Source organism: Leptonychotes weddellii, chromosome 7, assembly GCF_054177405.1.
Source record: "Leptonychotes weddellii isolate Sample4059 chromosome 7, ASM5417740v2, whole genome shotgun sequence".
NCBI classification, from domain to species: domain Eukaryota; kingdom Metazoa; phylum Chordata; class Mammalia; order Carnivora; family Phocidae; genus Leptonychotes; species Leptonychotes weddellii.
In genome coordinates, this window is record NC_138375.1 from 60,095,293 (window position 1) to 60,117,315 (window position 22,023).

The 22,023-nt window shown below is 46.6% G+C and overlaps 1 protein-coding gene across 13 annotated transcripts in view; it reads right to left on the reverse strand.

Annotated features, from left to right (window-relative positions):
• FAM193B (family with sequence similarity 193 member B) overlaps window positions 1-20,193 on the reverse strand; it is a 31,946-nt gene extending 11,753 nt beyond the window's left edge. For 3 of the 13 annotated variants that reach the window (XM_081826434.1, XM_081826430.1, XM_081826433.1), the window contains exons 1-4: window positions 19,910-20,193; window positions 5,774-6,016; window positions 4,735-4,963; window positions 3,109-3,496 (exon numbers count right to left, since the gene is read on the reverse strand). In XM_081826434.1, the coding sequence (XP_081682560.1) occupies window positions 3,109-3,496; window positions 4,735-4,963; window positions 5,774-6,016; window positions 19,910-20,119 (1,070 nt within the window). In that variant the 5' untranslated portion in view covers window positions 20,120-20,193. The other 10 variants (XM_081826436.1, XM_081826435.1, XM_081826431.1 and 7 more) reach the window with 10 other exon arrangements.
• Window positions 20,194-22,023: the final 1,830 nt, after the last annotated feature.

Consider the following 22,023-nt stretch of genomic DNA (forward strand, 5'->3'; position numbering starts at 1 on the left):
GCTGCAGCAGGGGACGCATTGCTTCTGATGACCACTGCTGCGCGGACTACCCTTCATCTGCCTCATCCCATAAAAGCCAAGGCAGTCACACCATATCGGTGCCTCTCACAAGAACAGGGCCAACACGGTCACTGTCCCTCAGGGCCCAGCTCAATGGCATTATTCTGGAAAGGTAGGAACCTTATGTCTCCCATGCCCGCACCCACTGTGTGACCCTCCTGGACTCGGAAGGAGGGTCACAGAGTGGGTGTGTATACCCCCCTATCCTACTGTAGATCACACTTTACTTTGACGGTCTGTTTGCCCACCTGTTTCTGGGACCAGATTGTGCATTCCCTAAGGGCAGGGACTGTTACTTCTATTTTTGGGTCCCAGCGGGCAGCGTAACAACAGTGTATACAGCAGGTGCTCAATAAGCAGGTATCCGAAAAGATTAGTGGGCTGATGGCTCTCCTGGAGCATCCGAAGGAGGCTGACAAGGTCAATTTCATCATCTAAGGTTCTTAGACGGAGTCTGCCCCCATTGGTGGAGCTGCCTTAGTGTGGGGCCTTAAAGTTAGAGAAGTAAATATGCTTTGTGGGCCCGACTCTAAGAGCTACTTACTTAACTGTTTGGGTCTGGTACGCTATTTAGCATATCATTTCTAAGTGTCTCCCAAGTCCTGCAAAACAGATGTTGCTATCCTCATCCTGCAGTGGAAGTAACTTAAGGGTCAGAGTGCTTAACTGCTTTGCCAAGGAGTATCTAGGACTCAGCCTGTGCCTGTGTGCAAAGCTCATGCTCTCCCACTGTACTGCTTTGCCTCTGGACTTTAGGAAGCACTGGGGGCATCATGTAATATAGCTTATTTTTCCAGGGTAAGAAAAGACTTGGGCCCACAAAGTCCCGTAACTGGAGCCAGAAGAGCAAGAGCCCTGGGTTGGCCTTCAGAAGCTGGAGTGCCCTGGGGCTGGGGACATGGGGTGGGAGCTGGGAGAAAGGGCAGGATGAGGAGCAGTGAGGCGGCTTGGCTGTTGAGCAAGGAGTAGAAAAGGAGGGGCAGGAACCATTATCAGTGGTACTCAGAGAAGCTTAATCCAAATTGACCATTCTTCACCCACATTAGCAAAATTAAAATACCCACTGCTCCTGAGAATATGAAGAACCTAGCATCCTAATATTGGTGGTTACATCAATTTGGAGCCCTTTGAAAAGCAATTTTTCATTTGTATTAAGAATCCTCAAAAAAGACATCCTGACATCCTTTAAACTGAGAACTTTTTCATTCTGAGGAATCTATTCCAAGGAGTAAAAACCCAAAAGAGGGAAAAAGCTTTAGGCAAAGACATCTTTAGAGAGATTATTTACAGTGTTAAAATACTGGAATGACATAAATCATCAGCAACTGGAAAACAGTGAAGTACACTATGGAGAATATTCTTTAGCCTTCAGCTGAGGTCCAGAAGACCACATAGGAACCAAACAATGAATGCTGAGTGAAACAAGACAACAAAAAACTGTAAGCTTTAGGGCGCCTGGGTGGCTCAGTTGGTTGGGCGACTGCCTTCGGCTCAGGTCATGATCCTGGAGTCCTGGGATCGAGTCCCGCATCGGGCTCCCTGCTCGGCAGGGAGTCTGCTTCTCCCTCTGACCCTCTCCCTCTCATGCTCTCTGTATCTCATTCTGTCTCAAATAAATAAATAAAATCTTTAAAAAAAAAAACAAAACAAAAAAACCTGTAAGCTTTATAGACACCACCACTACTGTGTGGGAAAGACCTGCAGGGAAAACTGCCAACAGTGGTGGTATTGGGGTGGTGGGATTTTAGAATAAGAAAATATAAATGCATACTAAACACAGATCTGATTTATAATACAAAAATACACATTTATCTTCTCCAAAGAATTTTATCTTCCACATCTACATTAATAAACTTCTTCAGTTTCTATTAAGAGTTACTTCAGGGAATCCTTAAGCCCGTAATTCCAAACTCAAATACAGATTTGGGTGCAAGGATGTTTATTACAGCCTTGTTTTTAGTGGCTAAAAACTAGAAATGCCCGGGGGTTCCTGGGTGGCTCAGGTGGTTAAGTGTCTGCCTTCGGCTCAGGTCATGATCTCAGGGTCCTGGGATCAAGGTCCGCGTCAGGACTCCCTGCTCAGCGGGGAGCCTGCTTCTCCCTCTGCCTGCCGCTCTGCCTACTTGTGCTCTCTCTCTGTCAAATAAATAAAATCTTAAAAACAAAAACTAGAAATGCCCCAATGTCCAGGAATAGGGAATGATAAATTTATGCTAGAGGTATACAGTAAGACATTTTGCAGTCACTTGAAAGTTTTTTGAAGAATTTTAACTGGGAAAATGATATATAATGTTAAAAAATAATTACCACAAGAATGTATAAACATGGACCTAATTTATATACAGAAACATCAGAAACAAAATATACTGCAGTGGTAGAAGTTTATCGTTAGTGGGACCTGGGTGGCTCAGTCAGTTAAGCAACCAACTGTTGATTTCGGCTCAGGTCGTGATCTCAGGGTTGTGAAATTGAGCCCTGTGTTGGGCTCCGCGCTCAGCGGGGAGTCTTCTTGTGTATTTTCTCTTTCTCCCTCTGCCCCTCACCTTGCTTGCGCACATGTGCTCTCTCGCTCTCAAAATAAATAAATCTTAAAAAAAAAAAAAAAGTTTCTCTTTAGGTCATGAAATTTTTTCATTAGACATCTCTGAATTTTTCCAAGTTTTTAAAAAAACAATAAACATTTACTTCTTTTATGATTGTAAAAACTATACAAAAGACCAAGTCTACCCTTTTTTTATTTTCTAAGATTTACTTATCTATCCTACAGAGAGAGAGAGTGTGAGTGGGGGGGAGAGGCAGAGGGAGAGGGAGAGAGAGACTCTTAAGCAGACTCTGTGCTGAGCACAGAGCCCGATGTGAGGCTCCATCCCGGGACCCCGAGATCATGACCCAAGCAGAAACCAAGAGTTGGATGTGCAACCGACTGAGCCACTCTGGCGCCCCTAGAGTCTCCCCTTTAATTTCTACCCCAAAGTTATGGTTTGTAAAGTTTCTCCGAACTCAAGGTTGAAGTTAGCAGGGAGTACGCCCCTCATGCCACTTACTTACCTGTGAGTGCTAGGGAGTTGCTGAGAGCTGGGAGGTGGGAGGAGAGGCCCACTGCAGTGCCCGCTGCAGTGCCCGCTACAGGGGTGGCTGCACCCCGAGAATGGTGGAGGCATCTTCAGGAGTGGCATGCTGGTGGAGGGCAGGTGGGGGGTCTGACATGCCCCTGGGGTGTGGGGGGCAGCAGCAGTAGCAACAGGGCATTCTGAAGCCTGGACAGGGAAAGGCGCTGCCGGGGTAGCAGGCAGCAGGTGCGGGTGGGGTGGTGAGCCGAAGGATCCGGGCTGAGATGGGCTCAGCAATGCTGGCTGGGGGTGGTGGCCAGTGGGGCTGTTGGGTGGAGCAGTGAGGTCTGAGTGCCGGTGGTGCTCCGAGAGAGAGAAAACCTCACCTGTGGATGGTGAAGAAGGGGGTCAGAGTGAGAGCCAAGACCCTGGGAAGGAAAGCCCAAGGGCTCACTGTCACAACATCCTGCTTACTGTGATCAGAGGGAACCTGCCTGGGGACAGCCTCTCAGCACTGCGGACCAAGTCTAGCAGTACCTCGGGCTGGAGAGTTTTCCCTGAAGGGAGCAACTTGGCTGGACAGACCTGAGGACCCCAGATCTGAGAGAAGGACCCAGGAATGCCCACCCCATGGAAGGCCACACCACCTCTGCTGTGGCACAAACAGGGGCTATGTGCTCTGTGTCTTGGGGTCTCTCTAGGACTTGCGTGCTTGTAGGCATTCCTCAGGCCCAGGAAAGGGTCTACAGAAGCCAGTGGAGCAGCAGGCCAAAGCTCTGCCTCTGGGCCATGAGAACTGAGGCAGCCAGGGTATGCCAGACTCCCAGGTGGCCCCAGATATCAGAGAAGTGGGAAAAGGCTCTGATGAGTCTTCTTTGGCTTATGCATCAAAATAAATGGAATTCTACTCAATTCTCACAACTCAACTCTCACAAAGGGGAGCAGCACCCCTTTGGAGAACTCAGGCCCTCAATTTTTTATTCTTCTTCTTATGTATTTTAATTCCAGTATAGTTAACCTAAGAGTGTTATACTAATCTCAAGCCCTCAATTTAGAAATAGACAGTAATGAATATTTACATAGTACCTCACTAACCTAAGACTTTTTCTTTGGGTATCTAAGGGTTAACTCAGGGTGTAAAGAAGGCTTATATAGCTGTGAACTTGGCTAATAATCCTGGCAGTTTGTGCCACCAACTTCTTGTGCTTTTTATACGTGTCCCTTAGGTGGAGAAAAGGCGGCCTGGGAAGACAAAGCACCTGGGTCCTCTGTGCTGCTGCAGGGGTCAGGTGTTAGGTGGCTGATGTCCAAAGGAGCACTCAGGTGGCTGAGTGTCCTAAGGACCCTCCCAGACTCCACTTTCTGTTCAGCCGGTGTTTACCACGTCCCCTCCTGAATCTGAAGGGAAAGCTATCAGAGCCAATGACAATATTTTTCAACTTCAGAGCTCTGGGGAAAGGAGCGCCATGGAGACAGCCAAGGGCAAGGTACCCCCTGCTTCCATCAGAACAGTTCCTCTTTTACTGATTTTAATAACTGACCTGATTTGTCTATCGAAGTGGTTAGAAAAACATAGCTCTCTACATTTATGTGGCCTGGCTCTCTCCCGAGCTCAGAGACTCACCAGGGATGGTAGGAGGACTCCCGAGTGAGCTACCCGGCACGGCCCCACTGGAGTGCGGAGAGTTCCAGAGGCCTGAAAGCTTATGTGCTGACAGGAAGGAGCTGGGATCCCAGTCCCCTGAGTTCCCATGGCAGGAGGAGGAGGACGAGGACGATGAAGAGGAGGACGAAGAGGAATGAGAGTCACCCCCACAAGACTGTGATTTGCAGGATGTGTGTGACAAGGAGATCTGGAGAAGGGGGAAGAAAAAGGCTCATGGTAAAACAGCAAACATGAGAGCCGACCCGCTGCTGCCTTAGCTTACTCAGGAGCACCTCCTCCTCCAGGCCCTGTGCCATGGCCAAAGTACAATTCCCACAACTCCAGGTGCACGGGCAGACATGGATCAGGCCTTTGCCGGGAGGGGCAGTGATGCTCCCAGTAAAGTGAAGTGTGTGGATACTGGTGAGAGAGACTGGTAGAGATACAGACTGCCTGTCAACTGTGGGCCTTTGGGGAGTCCTGAGAGCTGCCAAGGAAAGGAAGGGTCTTTAAGTCAAAAGTCCTGAAGCTGACATGATCCTGGGGTAAAAGAGAGGGGCTGGAGGGGAATGAGAACCAAGGAAAGTCTGACTGCTGTGATTCAGGAGATGCCACTTAGATGGCTCCTTCTAACTGAGGCACATGGTCGACCCTCAAACCAACCTTTGCCATCCATCACATACTGGTTGGCTTTTAAGCTGTCACAGGGCTGAAGGTAGCACGGTGACACAGAAGGGGCAGAATCTCCATCGACAGTACCTACAAGCAGGCACTCACACTGCACAGGCTCTCCTCAGGGGCAAGGGGGCTGCCTGCAGCCTCTCCGTTCTTGCCCCGAGTGTGAACCCAAGCCGCTACTGCTGTGTGGACACAGCCCAGCAGCCACTCAGTGCCTGGGTGCAGGGGCTGCCGGAGGAGCGCCACCTGAGAGGGCAGGGAAGGAACAGCTCAACAGCCTGATGCCTCTGGGCAGGCAGCCCACCTGCATTCAGGGACCCCCTTCTCAGCCGTTACCTACCGCCACTGCATGCTCTCGACCTGTCTGCCTTTCATCTTCCTCCATGCTCTTTCGGCAACTCTGGCAGACCCATAGAGGCATCTCGCCTAGGAGATTCTTGACAAGCTTTGGCATGAAGTCAGGGGGCAGCTTCTCACCCTGCAACACCAGTCCGTTTTGGGAAGGGCCTTCTTCCCAGCCTTTGCGTTCCCGATGACATAGCAGGCAGCAAGTCTGCACAGACTGGGTGGAGGTGGGGGGGACCTGTCCAACAGACAGAAACAGGGTTTCCCAGGAGGGGAAAGGCTCTGCTTAGAAATAGTATTAACCATACTAATAACTTCACTTATTATATGCCAGGCACTGGGTTAGGCACTTTCTATACATAATTTTAGTCCTTGTAATAGCTCTGCAAACTAGGTGTTATTTTATTTTTTATTTTTATTTATTTATTTTTTTTAAGATTTTATTTATTTATTTGAGAGAGACAATGAGATAGAGAGAGCATGAGAGGGGGGGAGGGTCAGAGGGAGAAGCAGACTCCCTGCTGAGCAGGGAGCCCAATGCGGGACTCGACCCTGGGACTCCAGGATCATGACCTGAGCTGAAGGCAGTCGCTTCATCAACTGAGCCACCCAGGCGCCCTTATTCTATTTTTTAAGACGAAGGAACAGATTTCGAGAAGTTAAGTAACTTGCCCAAAGTTATAGAGCTTGTGAGTGGCTGAATTAAGAGTTGAACTCCGGCTGACTTCAAAGCTCATGCTCAAATGCCCTACAAAGGTTAAAGGAAGGTCCCCTTCCTTCTCTGGTATGTCTAGGAGAGGCCACAATTCTTGGGCTGTCTGTGCAGTCCACAGACCAATCCCCACCTGGGGGTTGGGGAGATCCTTTCAGTTAATGTTGAGTTTGGGAGAACGCGTGGCTTTCCCGAAAGCCACACAATTCCATTACGATCACAGCAGCATTTTGGTGGAGGGGTTTGCATAATTCATCAGAAAGCATTAATTCAATAGAAAACTGAGTTGGAGAAAGGGTAAAACAGACCCTGGTGCTTCCGAGAGGCAGTGAGGTATGGTGAAAAGACCTGGGCTTTGGGGGTCAGACTGAGCCACATTCTAATGCCTGCCTGAGCACACATTAGCTGGGTGACCTTGAGCAAGTTATTAGACTTCCTGAGCTCTGACTCCCTACCTACCTTGCAGAGTTGATGCGAAACTCAGTGCATAAACAGGGAAAGTGCCTAGCCCTGTGCATGCTCAAAGCATAGGCCCAATACCCAGTAATTATTACTTGGACTTTTTTTTTTTTCCTTCTAGGACAAATGACATAGAAATATAAGTCTACAGGTTTTTATGTCATATTGAGGGGTACTGATTGGGAGACTGATTACATTTAATGACCCCAATTAGTGGCTTTCCTATTTTCTGCAGCTTTGGAAGGCAGCTATGCTCACCACTATACCATGAATGCCACAGCTTCCAGGGCTATTCTGTAACTTCGTAGAACCCTCTGACACTGGGGTTGGTCATGTCACTTTCTTTGGCCAATGGGATGTTAGCAAATTTGCTGCCAGCATAAGGTTGAAAAGTATGTATGCATTTCTACTTGCTTCTTTGCATGGCTGGGCTTGCTCCCTCTTGCACCTCTGCCTGCCATGAGAGCATGACGGGGCTAGCTGCTGGAGGGATGTGAGAGACGTGTGGAGAAATCTGAGTCTTCCTCGCTGATGGGCCAGTGGATCACATACATGAGTGAGCCCAGCTAAGATCAGCCAAGCCGGCCCCGATCGACAGAAACACCCAGTCAACCCAGAGACTCATGAGAAATAATAAATAGGGTTGTTTTAAGCCACCAAGTTTTGGGGTGGTTTGTTACATGCAATAGTTGTATTAACTGATATACCTTCCAAACTTACCCACCACTAGGTAGCAGGTATTTGCAGAGGCCTAAGCAAAGAAATAAGGGTACCATCCTCATCCTACCATGAAAATAAATGCCATCATCTTTCTCGAATAAAATCACCTTCTCACAATAAATTGGCATCAGGGTATCCTTAAATCTGTGATGTTACAATTACACTGATCTGGGTCTCTGGTTTCTAGAAAAAGAAAGGAACCAAATAGTACCAGAAGCATAATGAAACATCTGGGGAAGAACAAGGACGTTGGAAAAGAGTACCAGAGAGAGAGAAATCCTATATGTGGAACCTATGTGAGATACTGCCTAAAAAGTTTCTGTCAAGGGAACGTTTCAGTGGACAAGGCAGCTGCTTAACTGCAACTGTAAAAGGACAGAGCTTCTAACCCACTAGTGGTATCTCATGGAAAGGGTGGGAGATTGATGGAGAAGGATGGTATTCAGAGAAGTCAAGGAGGCCTTTTTGAGAAGTGTACCCAGGAAACTTTTCATACCTATTAGGTGCCATAGTAACTCCAGAGGGAGGAGATGAGGCCAACATCCAAGTCCCTTTCCCTGTGCTGATGGTGACCACATTCTTAAGGAAAACACCAGGACGTGTAGTTTTGCTACAACAGAGTTTCATTTCATTTGGGTATTAGGTTCTAAAGTTACTACATAAGAGGAAAATCCTGTCTGAGTAAAATTATTCTGAAATTCTTTGTATGGCCTGTGATGTACAGTATATATAGTTTTGGCACAACCAAGATATCAAGTGTATAACATATATGGCAATGTTCACTAAGTGTTTTTTTTTTTCTTTTAAAAGCATATACAGAATTCTTTATAAGTTGAACGTGTGATCAGTGTGATTGTACCTAGTGCCAAAGTACTTGTGGGAGGCACCGGGTGCAGTGGAAATGACACTGGCTTTGGCACTCATCTTGGGCCTCCACCACTTACCAGCTATAGGATGTTGGGCAAGTTCTAGTCTCTGTCTCTTCATCTGTAAAACGGGATTAAGTCCTACCTTGTAGGGTTGGCTGTGAACATGGAATGGACGAAGCACCCAGTCCAGTGCCAGGCCCATAATATGTTGCCTCAACATATGATACTAATTATGAATATGATAGGAGTGATGGGAAACATTTAAAATCAGGACTAGGCTTGAAAAATATAGAAAATACGGTCACTATATTTTATAAGAATGCAACCATCTTTCATGTGGAATGAATTTAAGGTGACTTTCAGACATCTTAATCTCCGCCCTCTACCCCATAAAGTCATTCTTTAAGTTCCCCAAATATTCTCTATACTCTCCTACCCCTACCTCATGCCTTTGCTAACGGGGATCCTCTGCCTCAAACCCCCTTCCTTCCCAAGTTTACCAATAAGTAGCTGGGCAGGGCTTAAACCCAACCTCATCCAAGCTTTCCTCTCCCCTCCCCATATCTCCACAGCACATTATGCCTTGCTTACAGCATCTGTGCCTTCCACTTTATTTATTTACCTGCATTTCCTGTCCCTTCTATTAGGTTGCGCTCCTAGAGGGCAAGCATCAAGTCTAATTCTTGTCTGGATCTCTCACAGTGTAGCACAGGGCATGGGATCAGCTGGGCACATACTGGCTAAATCAGATTTGTTAAATATCACCATGGCAGTACAGCTTAGCAAGACATTGCTTGAAATTTTGAAATTTTTGCTTCTCACAGAGAAAGGCCATCTCCCTACCCTGGACCTTCACCTGGATGGTTCCAATCTCAAGTGTGGAAGAGTGGAAGATCACATTCCTTGGGGATTACAATGAGATGGCCTCATTCACGGAAATAATGTGGCCCTTCCTAGAGCCAAACTGGTCCACATAATAAATGAGATTAGCCATCAATGGAAGCAAATTTACAGGACAGGCTGTCTTTCCAGTTAGAGGGAGAAAACACAGGGCCTGGCAAGCTAATTAGGTCTTAACTGAAGCAGGGATAATACTACCTACACTGCATAAGGTTGCTCAGAGAATTAAGTGACATTAGAGGTGCAAAACTTAGCCCAAGGGTTCCATGCAGTAGACAATCTATTACCTAGGCCCTTTGGCCATTCTGTTCTTAATAAAAAGCTACGTTGGAATCTAGTTATTCACTGTCCTGAGTTTGGTATACCTGAGCTCTTTCTGGGCCGCAATTCTTGGGGCTACTCCCAAAGCTGTTTTAATCCTAAGCCTTGGTGTCTGCCCCTGAATACAATGCCTGGTGGGGCCTGGGGAGTTTTTTCTCTGACATTTTCATTTTTACTGCCAGAGGGTGGTGAGAATCCCGAGACCTGGAGATGTTATATTCAGTCAGTACTACCACTGTTTCTGCAAATTTTTGCTTTGGCAGAGAAAAGCTCTTGGTTCAGAATTCCCTTTGACTGCAATCTCCTGCCATTTTTCAAATTCCTGGCAATCATGATCCCTTATGCCCCGAAGTCAACTCAGGCTTTCAACTAGCTATTCTCAAGCTGCATTTTTAACATCAGGCACAGTATTCCCACACAAGAACATGAACAATAAATGTTTATCGAATGAATGAAACACCCAACCATTTTTCTTCATCACAAAGCCTAGGGAACTGATCCTTAAACCCAGCAGCCCTGGGCAACAATTATTCCTTCTCACTTTAATTTAAATTTCAGAGCCTCTCCAGATAAAGGTCTAGTCCTAAGTATAAGATGGGGGAAAGAGCAAGGAAAGATTCTAGGGTTTTCTAGATTTGGGATCTGCTCAAAAAAGCTCCAAGATTAAATTCTGCTTCACTCTAGGCAAAATCAGCATCTCTGAGAGTGTGGGATTACTCACACAGGGGATCCATGTTTTAGCATGCACATCCCCAGGGCAGTCAAGGAGCCAGGTGAACCCTAGACTGTGCCCACTCCCAGCCCAGGGGGCTGGCATGTGCAGTCATTAAAATCATTATCTTTGCTCCCTCACCTGACCAGGCCCAAGACCTTTCTGTCTTGGCCTGAGAAACATACAGTATTCTAGATTTTCCTGGATAAGAGTAGTTAAAATCAAAGGAAAAGGAAGCCAGTTTTTCTCATGGAACATCATTTTACTTGAAAGAATGACTGACAAACTGGTTATTCAGACTTGGAAACTGCCAGACATTTTCTCAAAAAACGAACAAAATGAGCCCGTCACTTCAAGGAAAACATCTTTTTATTTGTGGCCAATGACAAAATACAAGCTTTCAGGCAAAAATCAGAATTTTGGAAATTTGAAAATTAGAATTTTGTATCCTTCATCATGAACTTAACAGCTTCCCAATACTTAAAGACTTTTCTGGTGAAAATGGTGGTGATGTTAACAAATGTAGTCTTTTAATATTGTAAAATGAAATGGAAAAACACTTGGGAGAGCTGCATAACTCAGTGAACCTATTTTCCAAATGAGCAAAGCATGATGTTTTAGAATCATGCATTGGTAAAAAAAAATCCATTCAAAGTGCTAGATAAACGAACAGATTTTTAATGTAAATGAGTACAAAGACTTCATTGATACAGTCTCAGATTCCATATTGCAAAGAATATCAGCAATCACCTGGAAAGGCTATTAAAATACTCCTCCCTTTTTCAACTACATTATCTGTTTGGGGCTAGATTTTTGAAAAATATACTTCAAAACAATGTACTGCAACAGATGGGATACAGGAACATATATGAGCATCAGCTTCTTTTTATTAAGCCAGACAAAGAAATTTGCAACAATGAAAATGAGACCATTCTTCTATTATTATTTTTTTTGGAAAATGTATTTTCATTAAAAAATTATTCATGTTAACATGATAGGCTTAATACTGTTATTCTTAAATGAATTAGTCAACAAAATATTTTTAAGCTTTCTCAGTTTTAATACTTAATTTGGTAAATATCAATAGATAAAATCAACAAAAGAAAGCTCTTTTGGGTCCTCAGTAATTTTTAGGAGTATAACAGGGCCTCAGACCAAACACTTTGAGAACTGCTAATGTGAAGCCTCTAATGGTGCCTGTCACCTGGCGGGGGCACAGTTAGCAACAGTGATTGTTAACAATGATACAGGTCATGGCATATCTGGATAGCTCTTTGGGGGCATGAATAAATTTTCCATCTCACCTTTTTGTCCACAATTTGGGAACTGCTGGGGAATAATCCAGGTTACCAGACCAGGCATCTATCAAGGTCTGCTCTGAAGCTGGATCTAATATCCAGCACTAAACTTGCTCTTATTCCTCTCATGGATTCCTTTTAATCCCAAGAGTGTGTATGTTTGTAGAGGATTCCCCCAAGACATACGCTGTATCTAACCAATGGCCCTGCAACAGCTTCCAAATTCTATTCTGAAATGACCCCATTAGAGCACTCTATTCTCAAGGTACCCAACTCCAAGAGCCTCCCTATCACCAAGGCAGACAGAGGACAACAGAAGCAGCCAAAATTCCCTTCTAGAAGCAGAGAAAAATGATTAATACCTAGCCTAGCAAAACTCATCAGTCCAGTCATTGCCACTTACTCTTCCATCCACCCATTCATTTCCTCATTCAATGAACACACTCAGAGACCATTCTCATTGTGGTAGGTGCTGGGCAACATCAAACGATATAGAATCCCTGCCTTAAGAACACATGCTTAAACCACGCAGGTTCATGCATGGGGTTGGCAATGCTCCCAAACTCTTAGACGCCTCATTCTGGAGAATCAGGCAGGAACACAAATTTAAAATAACACGCAATTAAAATTAATATAACAAAATAATATACAAATTAAAACAACCATCCAACCAGGACAATAGGCTTCTCTAGTTCATGTAAGCTTATTATGTGCCTTCTCACGTACTTAACCAGTTTGAGGATCTCCTTCCTTTAGCTCCTCTTCCTACCTTGGTCTCTCTTTAATCTCCTGGCTCCTTTCTGGTTGAGCTCACTATCATGACACCTTCTGGCTCCTGCGTTTCATGACTTGGCCCCAGTTGACCTCTCCATGCTTCATTTCCATGTGTAACACCTGACAATCTTAGGTTCTATTCATACTGCTCCTCCGATACACCTTGTCCTGCAAACCTCAGCGTCTCAGTTCTACTCCTCAGCAAATCTGTACTCATGCCCTAAGATCTTGATCAAAGGTTAATGAGATTTTTGCTGGACCAGGGTAAGCAGAACTAATTCTTTTAGTATAGCACCTATTACACTGTGCCACAGACATATTTGGTCTGCCCCAAACCCCTGGCGGAATGAGAACTCTTGGGGGCAGGGAGTGCATCTTAGTCATTTGAGTGTGCCCAGGAACCTAGGCTTGGCATAGACCTGACACATGGTAGGCATTCATCGAATAAATGAACAAATGCTTAAAGCCCACCTGGCTCCATTTCAGTTGCTCTACACAAAGGGAAGAATCTAAAGACAGCTGGACTAGCCCTTTCCTGGATATGCCATGCTAACGGCATAGCTCTGTCACTCTGGGTCACTGATGAAAGGGTACCAGTGCTAAAGTTAATTCTTAAGGATGTGATATAACTGCACCTCAGTGCCCTGGAGCTTTCACCCAAACTCACACTCAGGCTGTTGGCTCAGTTCCTTCCTGAAAGAACAGCTGTTTTACACCAGCTGGTTTGTGCAGAATCCTCTCTGGTTGTATAAGCTCAGTCAAGGTTAGGGTAGTGAGTCTCTCTGACCCCAGTGGCCTTCCACCCCCCTCCCCCCAAGGCTGGCTCATCTGTTGAACCTACTTCCTGGGTACAATCAGCCACCGGAAGGCCTAAACTACTGTTATTAACCTAGAACTTCAGGCAAACCATATTACCTACTCTGTCACCCCAGTACAGATTTCTCATGGGTGGAAGAGTATGAACTTTGGAGACAGACTGTTGTGAGTTCAAATCCCAGTTCTGCCATTTCAGTATGATCTTGGATTATTACTCAATTTCTTTGAGCCTCAATTTCCTCATTTATGAAATGAGAATAAAACCATACTTCACAGAGTTGTGAGGACAGAAGGAAATAAATTATGTAAAGTACCTGGCCTGGGCCTGGCACACAGTAGGTGCTCAATACCCGTTAGTTTCTTTCCTCTTCTGTCCTGGAAGAAATGACAGGGAAACTTACTAAGTGAGACGTGCCCAATCCAAAGTTATTACTTGAAGCACAGGACAGAGGACTAGACAGGTGACCTTCAAGGCCCCTTTATACCCCCCCAGCCATGATCTCTGGCTACAACTTCCTAGTAAGACCCTTCAGTATTTTAGGGCCCTTCTTTCTGCCTTAAGTTTCCCTTTATCACTTCTCAGAGTAGATGAAGAGGCCTATTCATTTCAGAATGGAGGGGGAACCACAAAGGGAGCTGGAGAGCTGAGAGCCTTGAGGAGGGACTAAAAGGAGATGGCCTAGGACTGCAGCATGTTCATCCACCCACAGGTTGAAGGATGAGGGGGGAGCATGGGCACAGAACCAAAGGGTGCAAACACAGGGCCTTTCCTAGGATGTAAGACTTCCTCTTCTCAGTCTTTTTCTGCTCTGCACATTCTGCCAGGAACAACCATTAACCATTTTTTCCCCTAATACCCATTTCTTTCCCCCAATACATAAAGCACTCACACCTTCATTCATGCTGTTCCCTCTGCCTCTTCCTTTTTAGGCACAGTTTGGGTGTTACATCCTCCTAAGTCCATAGGCAAAATTAACTGTGCTTTGCTCTGGAATGTCCTAACATTTCTAACATATCTCTTGAATAGAGCTTATCATATATGTATCCCAGTTTTTGAAATCTGTCTTCTCCACAACACTAAGAACACTGAATGGCAGGACTGTGCCCCATGACTAACTGCATCCCAATCGTTCAGCAGAGATGGCAGCACCAAATGGGCATGGGTAAGCCTTTGGATACACAAAGGAAGATTAGCAGTTGGAGAATATCATTAATGGGGCAACAACTGGAGAACGGGGAAAGTCTGTTTTTTGTTTTTAAAACTAAGGCTGTTTCTATTCCTGCTTATGGAAAAGCTCCCCTCTCTGGGAAGCCCCATTCTTTGAAGAATATCCTAGGCTTCCGCTAAGCTTCCCCATGCCACCCTCAACTCAGCATTTCCCAGACCCAGCCACACAATAGAATCACCTGGGGCAGTTTAACAACCACAGATTCCTGGGCTCCAGACCTAGAGACTCTGATTCTGTAGGTCTGGGACAGGGTCCAGCAAAGCACTGGGGATCTGATGATTAGTTTGGCTGGGGTGAGGGAGAGGTAGAATCAAGCAATCACAGCTGCTTCGTCACTGAGATTGCTTTCTCTCATGCTATCAGAGAATACCCAAGAACATCATGTTCACTTTCTTATTTAAAAGCTTTCATTGATGGGGCACCTGGGTGGCTCAGTCGTTAAGCGTCTACCTTAGGCTCAGGTCATGTTCCCAGGGTCCTGGGATTGAGCCCCACATCGGACTCCCTGCTCCATGGGAAGCCTGCTTCTCCCTCTCCCACTCCTCCTGCTTGTGTTCCCTCTCTCGCTATGTCTCTCTCTGTCAAATAAATAAAATCTAAAAAAAAAAAAAAAGCTTTCATTGATTCTTCACTATCTGCAGGATAAAGCCCAAACTTCTTGGTGTGGTTTGTAGAACCCTGCTAACCTCTCCAGCCTGACCTCATGCTACTCTGCCGGAGTTGGGCAGTTCTCACCTCTGGGTCTCTATATTGCTTTTTTTGTTTAGATACTTTCTCCCACCTCCTCCTCTAAAGGAACTTCTACTCAACCTTGAAACATCAGTTCTGAGAAATCTTCTCTAGGCTATCATTTCTGTGCATCTTCAGTACCAAGTATCTGTAATAATTACGATTACCACTTGTGCTAAGTGCTTGACATGCAGTACTTGCTGCCCTAATGGGAGCCTGGCATCACTGTCATACATGTGAGAAAACAAATTAAGAAGGCTAAAACTCTTCCAAAGGCCACATACTAGGATCTGGACTTGAACCTTAACTCAGAGGAAGTGATGCTCTTCTAGCCTAACTACAATTAATATATACATGTGGGCAGGGACTGATTCACCTCTGCGTCCCCAGCTAGCCCAGGGCCTGGCACAGATCAGGTGTCCATTAGTGTTTGCAGAATAAATTAACACCAGGTCAGGTGAGAGGGAGACTGGGTGTGGTGTGTGCATAATGGGCCTAAATGAATGAATGATGGCCAGCCTGGCCCAGCAGTAGAGGCTGGTAAGAAAAAAGTGGAAGAAACCTAACTTTTACTTCTTTTATTATAATTTGGTTTAACAGCCACTTATTGAGCACCTAAGGACCATGCAACAATAAATACCCCACAAATGAATTAGAACATAGCCTCTGCTCTCAAAAATTCTAGGTTCAGTATATAAGGTTGTCAGGATCTTAACAGGCTACCAGGTATTAAGCTTATAATTTTAGCAAGTAAGTCTTCATCTTCAAAGGCCTTCTAGCATTTCTACATTGTGAATCTCTATTGGCTTATAGAAAAACCAGAGGTGGCAGGGATTCCCCCCTCGGTATCATCTCCTACTACTTGCAATGAAAAGTGGCCAGGCTGGGTGGGCAGTGATTTTAAGGGGGAGGTCCCCTGGTATAGGGACTATCTTATTCATCTGTGTGCCCAAAATAAAGGCCGTGGCACAGAGGTCAGAATGCTTGTTGAGTGGATTAAACATAATGAGATGGTTTCAATAAAGATACTGACTGATCCTCTGTTCCAGTCTCTTGAGGGAGCAGGTTTAACTCTGAGCAGTGGGGAACCAGGTCTCTAGAGTCTCTCTAAACTGTGCTGGGCAGGACTCAGCAGGTGCTGTAGAGAGATGAGAGATGGGAAGGGCAGGATGAGCTCAAACAGTTCCAACTGCTGGTTTACAGTCTGGCAAGTCTCCTGAGGGTTTACTGAGTATGCACCTGGACTGCAGGCTGAGTGGTCCAAGAGAGACTAAAAGACAGACAGCAGAATTGGCAGGTGAGAACACTCAGGCTTTGGATGGCCATCTGGCAGTTCCCACTATCTCTGACTCCTGCTCTTGCCTCAGGAGCCTCGATGTACTAGGTGCTACGTGGGTTGCTCCACATTCTCTTATGATGTTGCTGATGAGGCTTAGAGAGAGGAAAAAACATGCCCAGGGTCACAAACCCAGAGACTGTGCTTGGGAGTTCACCCCAAGTCTGGAATACTAAACACTATTTCTCACTACTGCCTTATTCAGCTGCTTTAAGTTTTTTTTTCTTTGCTAATAAGGCAGTAACTGTTTTAGTCTTATTTAGAAAATGAGGATTTGGATTGTTAGCGAACAGATCAAGATAGTTTAGTGACCTGAAACAAATGGAAGTAGGGACTTTTGGGATACCAAATAGGCCAGCTCAAGGTCCTGCCTTTATATGTGAACAAGTTATGCAAATGAGCAAAGGGGACTGGATGGAACCAGCATGGCTTCAAACCTGAACTCAGGAATCACGGCTCTTCCAGCCTAACTGCAATTACTGTATACATGTTCTCTGGACCATGAGCCCTTTGTGGGCAGGGACCACATCTGATTCACTTCTGCATTCCCAGCTAGCCCAGGGCCTGGCACAGATCAGGTGTCCTTCATATCAGGGGGAGACACTATTCAGAGACTGCAGATTACTGCCTTACAGCAATGTGGGCCCAGCAGCACCAGATTTTGAGTTTTAAGAAATGGCACAAGTCCAGTTTGTGGGAATCTTTTGTTTTTTAAAAAATTGGCTTAAATCAAAACAAAAACCAAACAATGTGTGACTTGGGACTTTAGAACCTGTCTGTGGACTACAAGTGGTCCTATTTGCTATCTTTGGCTTCAGTTTGGCCTGCAACACTGAGTTTCCCCTTACGTACGTACCCACTCTGTGTACACAGAGAATTTTAAGTGGCAGTGGGAGACACAGATCCTCACCAAAGGCACGCTAGTGGGCAGAACAATGACCCCAACCCTTTCAGCGGGTGCTTTTCACCAGGGCACAAAAGCCTGCTTCTGGCATTGAGAAACCCCCTCCCCAGCAAAAAAGTGGGGTACAATCAGAAGAGAGTTTGTCAGTTTGTTTCACCTCTTTGTGGCTATAGTATTTAAAAAAAAAAAAAAAGCCTTGTCAAATCCAGCACAGTACAGAAGAGTGTCCTTTTTTGGAGGGGCATGAGGCACCTGAGACCTACAGTGGGAGTTATTTGAGCAAATGCTTGCTCTGAGTTTCTGTTTCTTCATCTGAAAAATGGGGAAATAGTATTTATATCCTTCAGTTCATTCATTAAACATTTGTTAATCACAGGCACAGGGGTACAATAGTGACTGACGTGGTTCCTGCACTCTCAGAGTTTATGTAGCAAAAGCAGACCAATAATTAAACCAATAGTTAACTCATCACAATTGTACTAAACGCTGAGGAAAGAAAAGGGGTGGTGGGAAGATTAGAAGTATGGTATATATAGTGTCTGGCATGAATAAATTAATGGACTGGCAAGTCAAGCAGTGGAGCAGATAATGAAGCTTATAGCTCTTAGGAAAGCTGTGTCCTAAATAAAAACTAAATAGTTAAACCATTATCCAAAATTCTGGCCATGAATACTATAGCCTAGCTAAGTGGCAGGGGACCCTAAAGTGTTGCTGGTGAGTGGGAAGGAGAGAAGACAACAGCTCCCCTGGCTCTCCCTACCTTAATGCTCCCCTTTTGGATAACAGCATTCCCAGGGTGGCCCAGAGAAGAGAAAGAGCAAAGCTAGAGGTGGAAGCAGGTTCAGGGTCTAAAGTCAGACCAGGCAAGGGCGGAGTCCAACCTGGTGAGTTGTATCCCAGGGTAGCGGGTGGGGGTGAAGGTGAGGCTTCTGACACTTAATAAGTGGTGACATTTTCATTAATTAAAAATCTTATTGTGATATGAAACACAAAGGAGAACAGCATCGAAACTGGGTTACAATAAGCACAGGTTCTCAACGGATTCATTCTCTCTCTCATTCACCTAGTTATTTCTACTCAGTGTCAGCAAGGCCCAGGGCTAGGCATGGAGGATCAGAGATAGAGGACATAGTCTGTGCCCCCGTGGAGTTCACAGTGCAGTGCAGGGAACAGATACATCAACAGAATGTCTTGAAGAATGGGGAATGCTACCAAAGGAAGCACAAGGGGCTGTGGGCACAAAGAGGGCACCTCACGCAATTGGGAAGGTAGGGAAGGCTTTCTGGGAATGGTACCCCAAATGGCATCCCCACTCACATGCACAATTCCAGAGATTCTACTAGAAGGCTGTCAAGAGCCATGCCTTCTGGCTGCACCAGCCTCCCAGAGTCCCCTGCTGCCCGATGCAGTGTCTGCAGAGCCAAACGCATCTTCCGCCACGCCTCATCCTCATCCGGCGCTGCATCCGACCCTCCAAGACTCCTGCAGGAGCCTGCCTTCCTTGGCAGGCTCAGCCAAAAGACCAACTCAAAACTCTTTTGTCAGAGCAAGCTTAGGGCGAGCCACCCAGCCCTCCCAGAGCAACTGTGGCTCATGCCACCCCGGGCTCTCAGTGAACACTAGCAGGGTACCTCCCATTATCTCCTTTGCTCAAAAGAAAGTGACCTTCTTCCAGGTGATAAGCTGGAAGCTTTGCTGAGTCCTGCTACTGCTCACTCTCAGCAGGATTCACCAAACCCAGGGATCTGAGGGTTGGGGTGGGCCACCTTGTTGGTCAGAGGTATACAGGGAAGAAAGGGCAGGCTTTGCTAGTTTACGCTTCAGTGCAGGCGCCCCACCAAATAGTCTTCTGGGCAGGGAGAGGCGGGAGGCCACAGGAGACATATGCTGGGGGCACACAGCTGCTCAGGGGGCAGTGGCTGCAGGCAGTGAGGGGAAAGGGTGGGGCCGCTCCCAGGGTGGAGAAAGGGAAGAGGCTGCAGCCTTCCAGGCCACAGCGCCCAAGGCTGGCCTGTGGGTAGGTGGGGAAGCAGGTGGGCCCAGGGGGAGGTGAAGGGCAGAGAGCTGAGCTGTGGCCTCAGGAGCACAGCCTAGTCCCAGTGTGGGTATACGACCAGAAGGTTTAGCCCCTGCTCCAGCCCGGAGGCGGCGGGAGAGGGCAGGCAGCCCTGGTCACAGGACAGGACGGACCATGCTTCGGCTTGGAGAGAAGGGTCCAGCCTCCACTCCCGCCTCAAGGGAGATAGCCTCAGCCCCAGCCAGTGGAGGGTGGTCCATCCCCAAGCTCACCCCGGCCCCGCTCCCGGGAGGGGAAAGTGCTGGAGCAGCCGGACTCTCCTCGCTCGCTCCTACCTGCGGTCCGGGCGCCAACTTGGGCTCGTCCTCCTCCCTGGGGCCGTCGCGGTCCGGCTCCACGGGCGCCGCCGGGGGCCCTGCACCCGCTCCCGCTTCCAGGCTCGGCGGCGGCGGGGGCTCGGGAGCCTGGGGCTTTTGCTGCCCCGCGGCCCGCATCCGCTCGCGCCGACCCGCGCCGCCGCTCGGCCTGCTCCGCCTCCGAGTCATGCTGCTGCTCGCGCCGCTCCCTCGCTTCACTCGCGCCGCCGCCGCCGCCGCCGCCGACGCCGCCGCCGCTCCCCTCGCAGGACAACAGCCAATATGGCGGCGCCCGGCTCCCCCCTCTGCTGCTGCCAGCAGGTCATAGGGCGCGGCGTCCGCGCCGCCGCACTAGCCCCCGAGGCTGCCTGCGCCATTTTGAATAAGGTCACCACTTAAAGTTCTGTGAGAGTAAGAACCTGGCGGACTCGCGGGATGCGACCTGCGCCTGGGAAGGGTGGTCGTTGTGGTAACCACGCGGCACAGCCCTGGGCGCTTAATAATTGTTGAATGGATGAGTGAATTAATTAACTTCTAGAGTACTTTCACACCCACCATCTGACTCCTCGCACTCACGCGGCGAGGCGGGTACGGTCGTTCCCATTTTGCGGCGGACAAAATCGAGGCTACGGAAGGCGAAGGGGCTGCTCAACATTAGCCAGCCAGAACTCGTGGGTTCGTGGATGGCCTGAGGTGAAAGGGGTGGAGGAATGGTCTAGGTCTTTATTTGCAACGTATGGTCGACTGGGGAGTCCGGTGTTCTGTGCTTGGGACAGCAGAGCTCAGACCCCGCTCCTGCCGCAGTCTGGTGGAGAAAGTGGACAGTTAAATACACAGTTACAACTAGTGTGATGGTGAGATGACTGGGGCACATACTAGGTCAGTGTTTCTGCAAAAGTTGTATGTGCAGGAGAGGATTTTGAGTGGTACACAAAGGAACATTTAAAAAATGTGATAATTATGTATTTAATTGTTAAAATGAGCTTCCCCCTCTCTTTTTTTGAATATACGAGACATGCGCATGGTACAACTTTTAGAAAAAGTTTTGAGTGCAATATCTCATGCCAGGGCCAGTGGTACCCTGAAACTGTATGGCGGTTATATGTAGAGTTGCTATTGGTATCAACAGGCCAGAATTATGACATTAGCCTAATTAATGGGAACAAGGGCTATTTTGAGAAGAAGGGCTACATGGCCCTGGAGCTTTCCTTAACTACCAAGAAAGTAAATGAAAAATACTTCATCTCATTATAGGGATTAGTGCCATCATCAAGGATTTGAAGGATTCAGGGTGATTCCCACTACATGAACATTACTTCTTAGTTTGGCCAGAATAGAAGATAGATAGTATTTTTTCCCATTTATTTATTTTTATTGTGTTAAAATATGCCTAACATAAAACTTAACAATCTTAACCATTTTTAAGCATATAGTCCAGTGGTATTAAGTACATTCTCATTGTGTGCAACCATTACCCTCATCCCTTTCCAGAACTCTTTTCATCTTGCAAAACTGAAACTCCATACTGATTAAATAACTCCTCATCCTCCCTTCCCACAGCCCCTGGCAACCACCATTCTACTTAAAAACAAACAAACAAACAAACAAAAACCCAACCTCTTTTTCTTCACACCCCAGCCTCTGGTACCACTATTCTACTTTCTGTTACTATGAGTTCAGCTTTTTTTTTTCCCCCTTAATATTCCATATATAAGTTAGATCATGCAATATTTGTCTTTTTGTGACTGGCTTATTTCACTTTGCAGAGTGTCCTCCAGAATCATCCATGTTGTTGGAAATGGCAGGATTTTCTTCTTTTTTAGAGATGAATAATATTCCTTTATATATATTATATACATATGCTTTGCATATAATATATATTCTTTGTTTTTTGTTTTTTTTTTTAAGATTTTATTTATTTCTTTGACAGAGAGAGACACAGCGAGAGAGGGAACACAAGCAGGGGGAGTGGGAGAGGGAGAAGCAGGCTTCCCGCTGAGCAGGAAGCCCGATGTGGGGCTCGATCCCAGGACCCTGGGATCATGACCTGAGCCAAAGGCAGACGCTTAACGACTGAGCCACCCAGGCGCCCC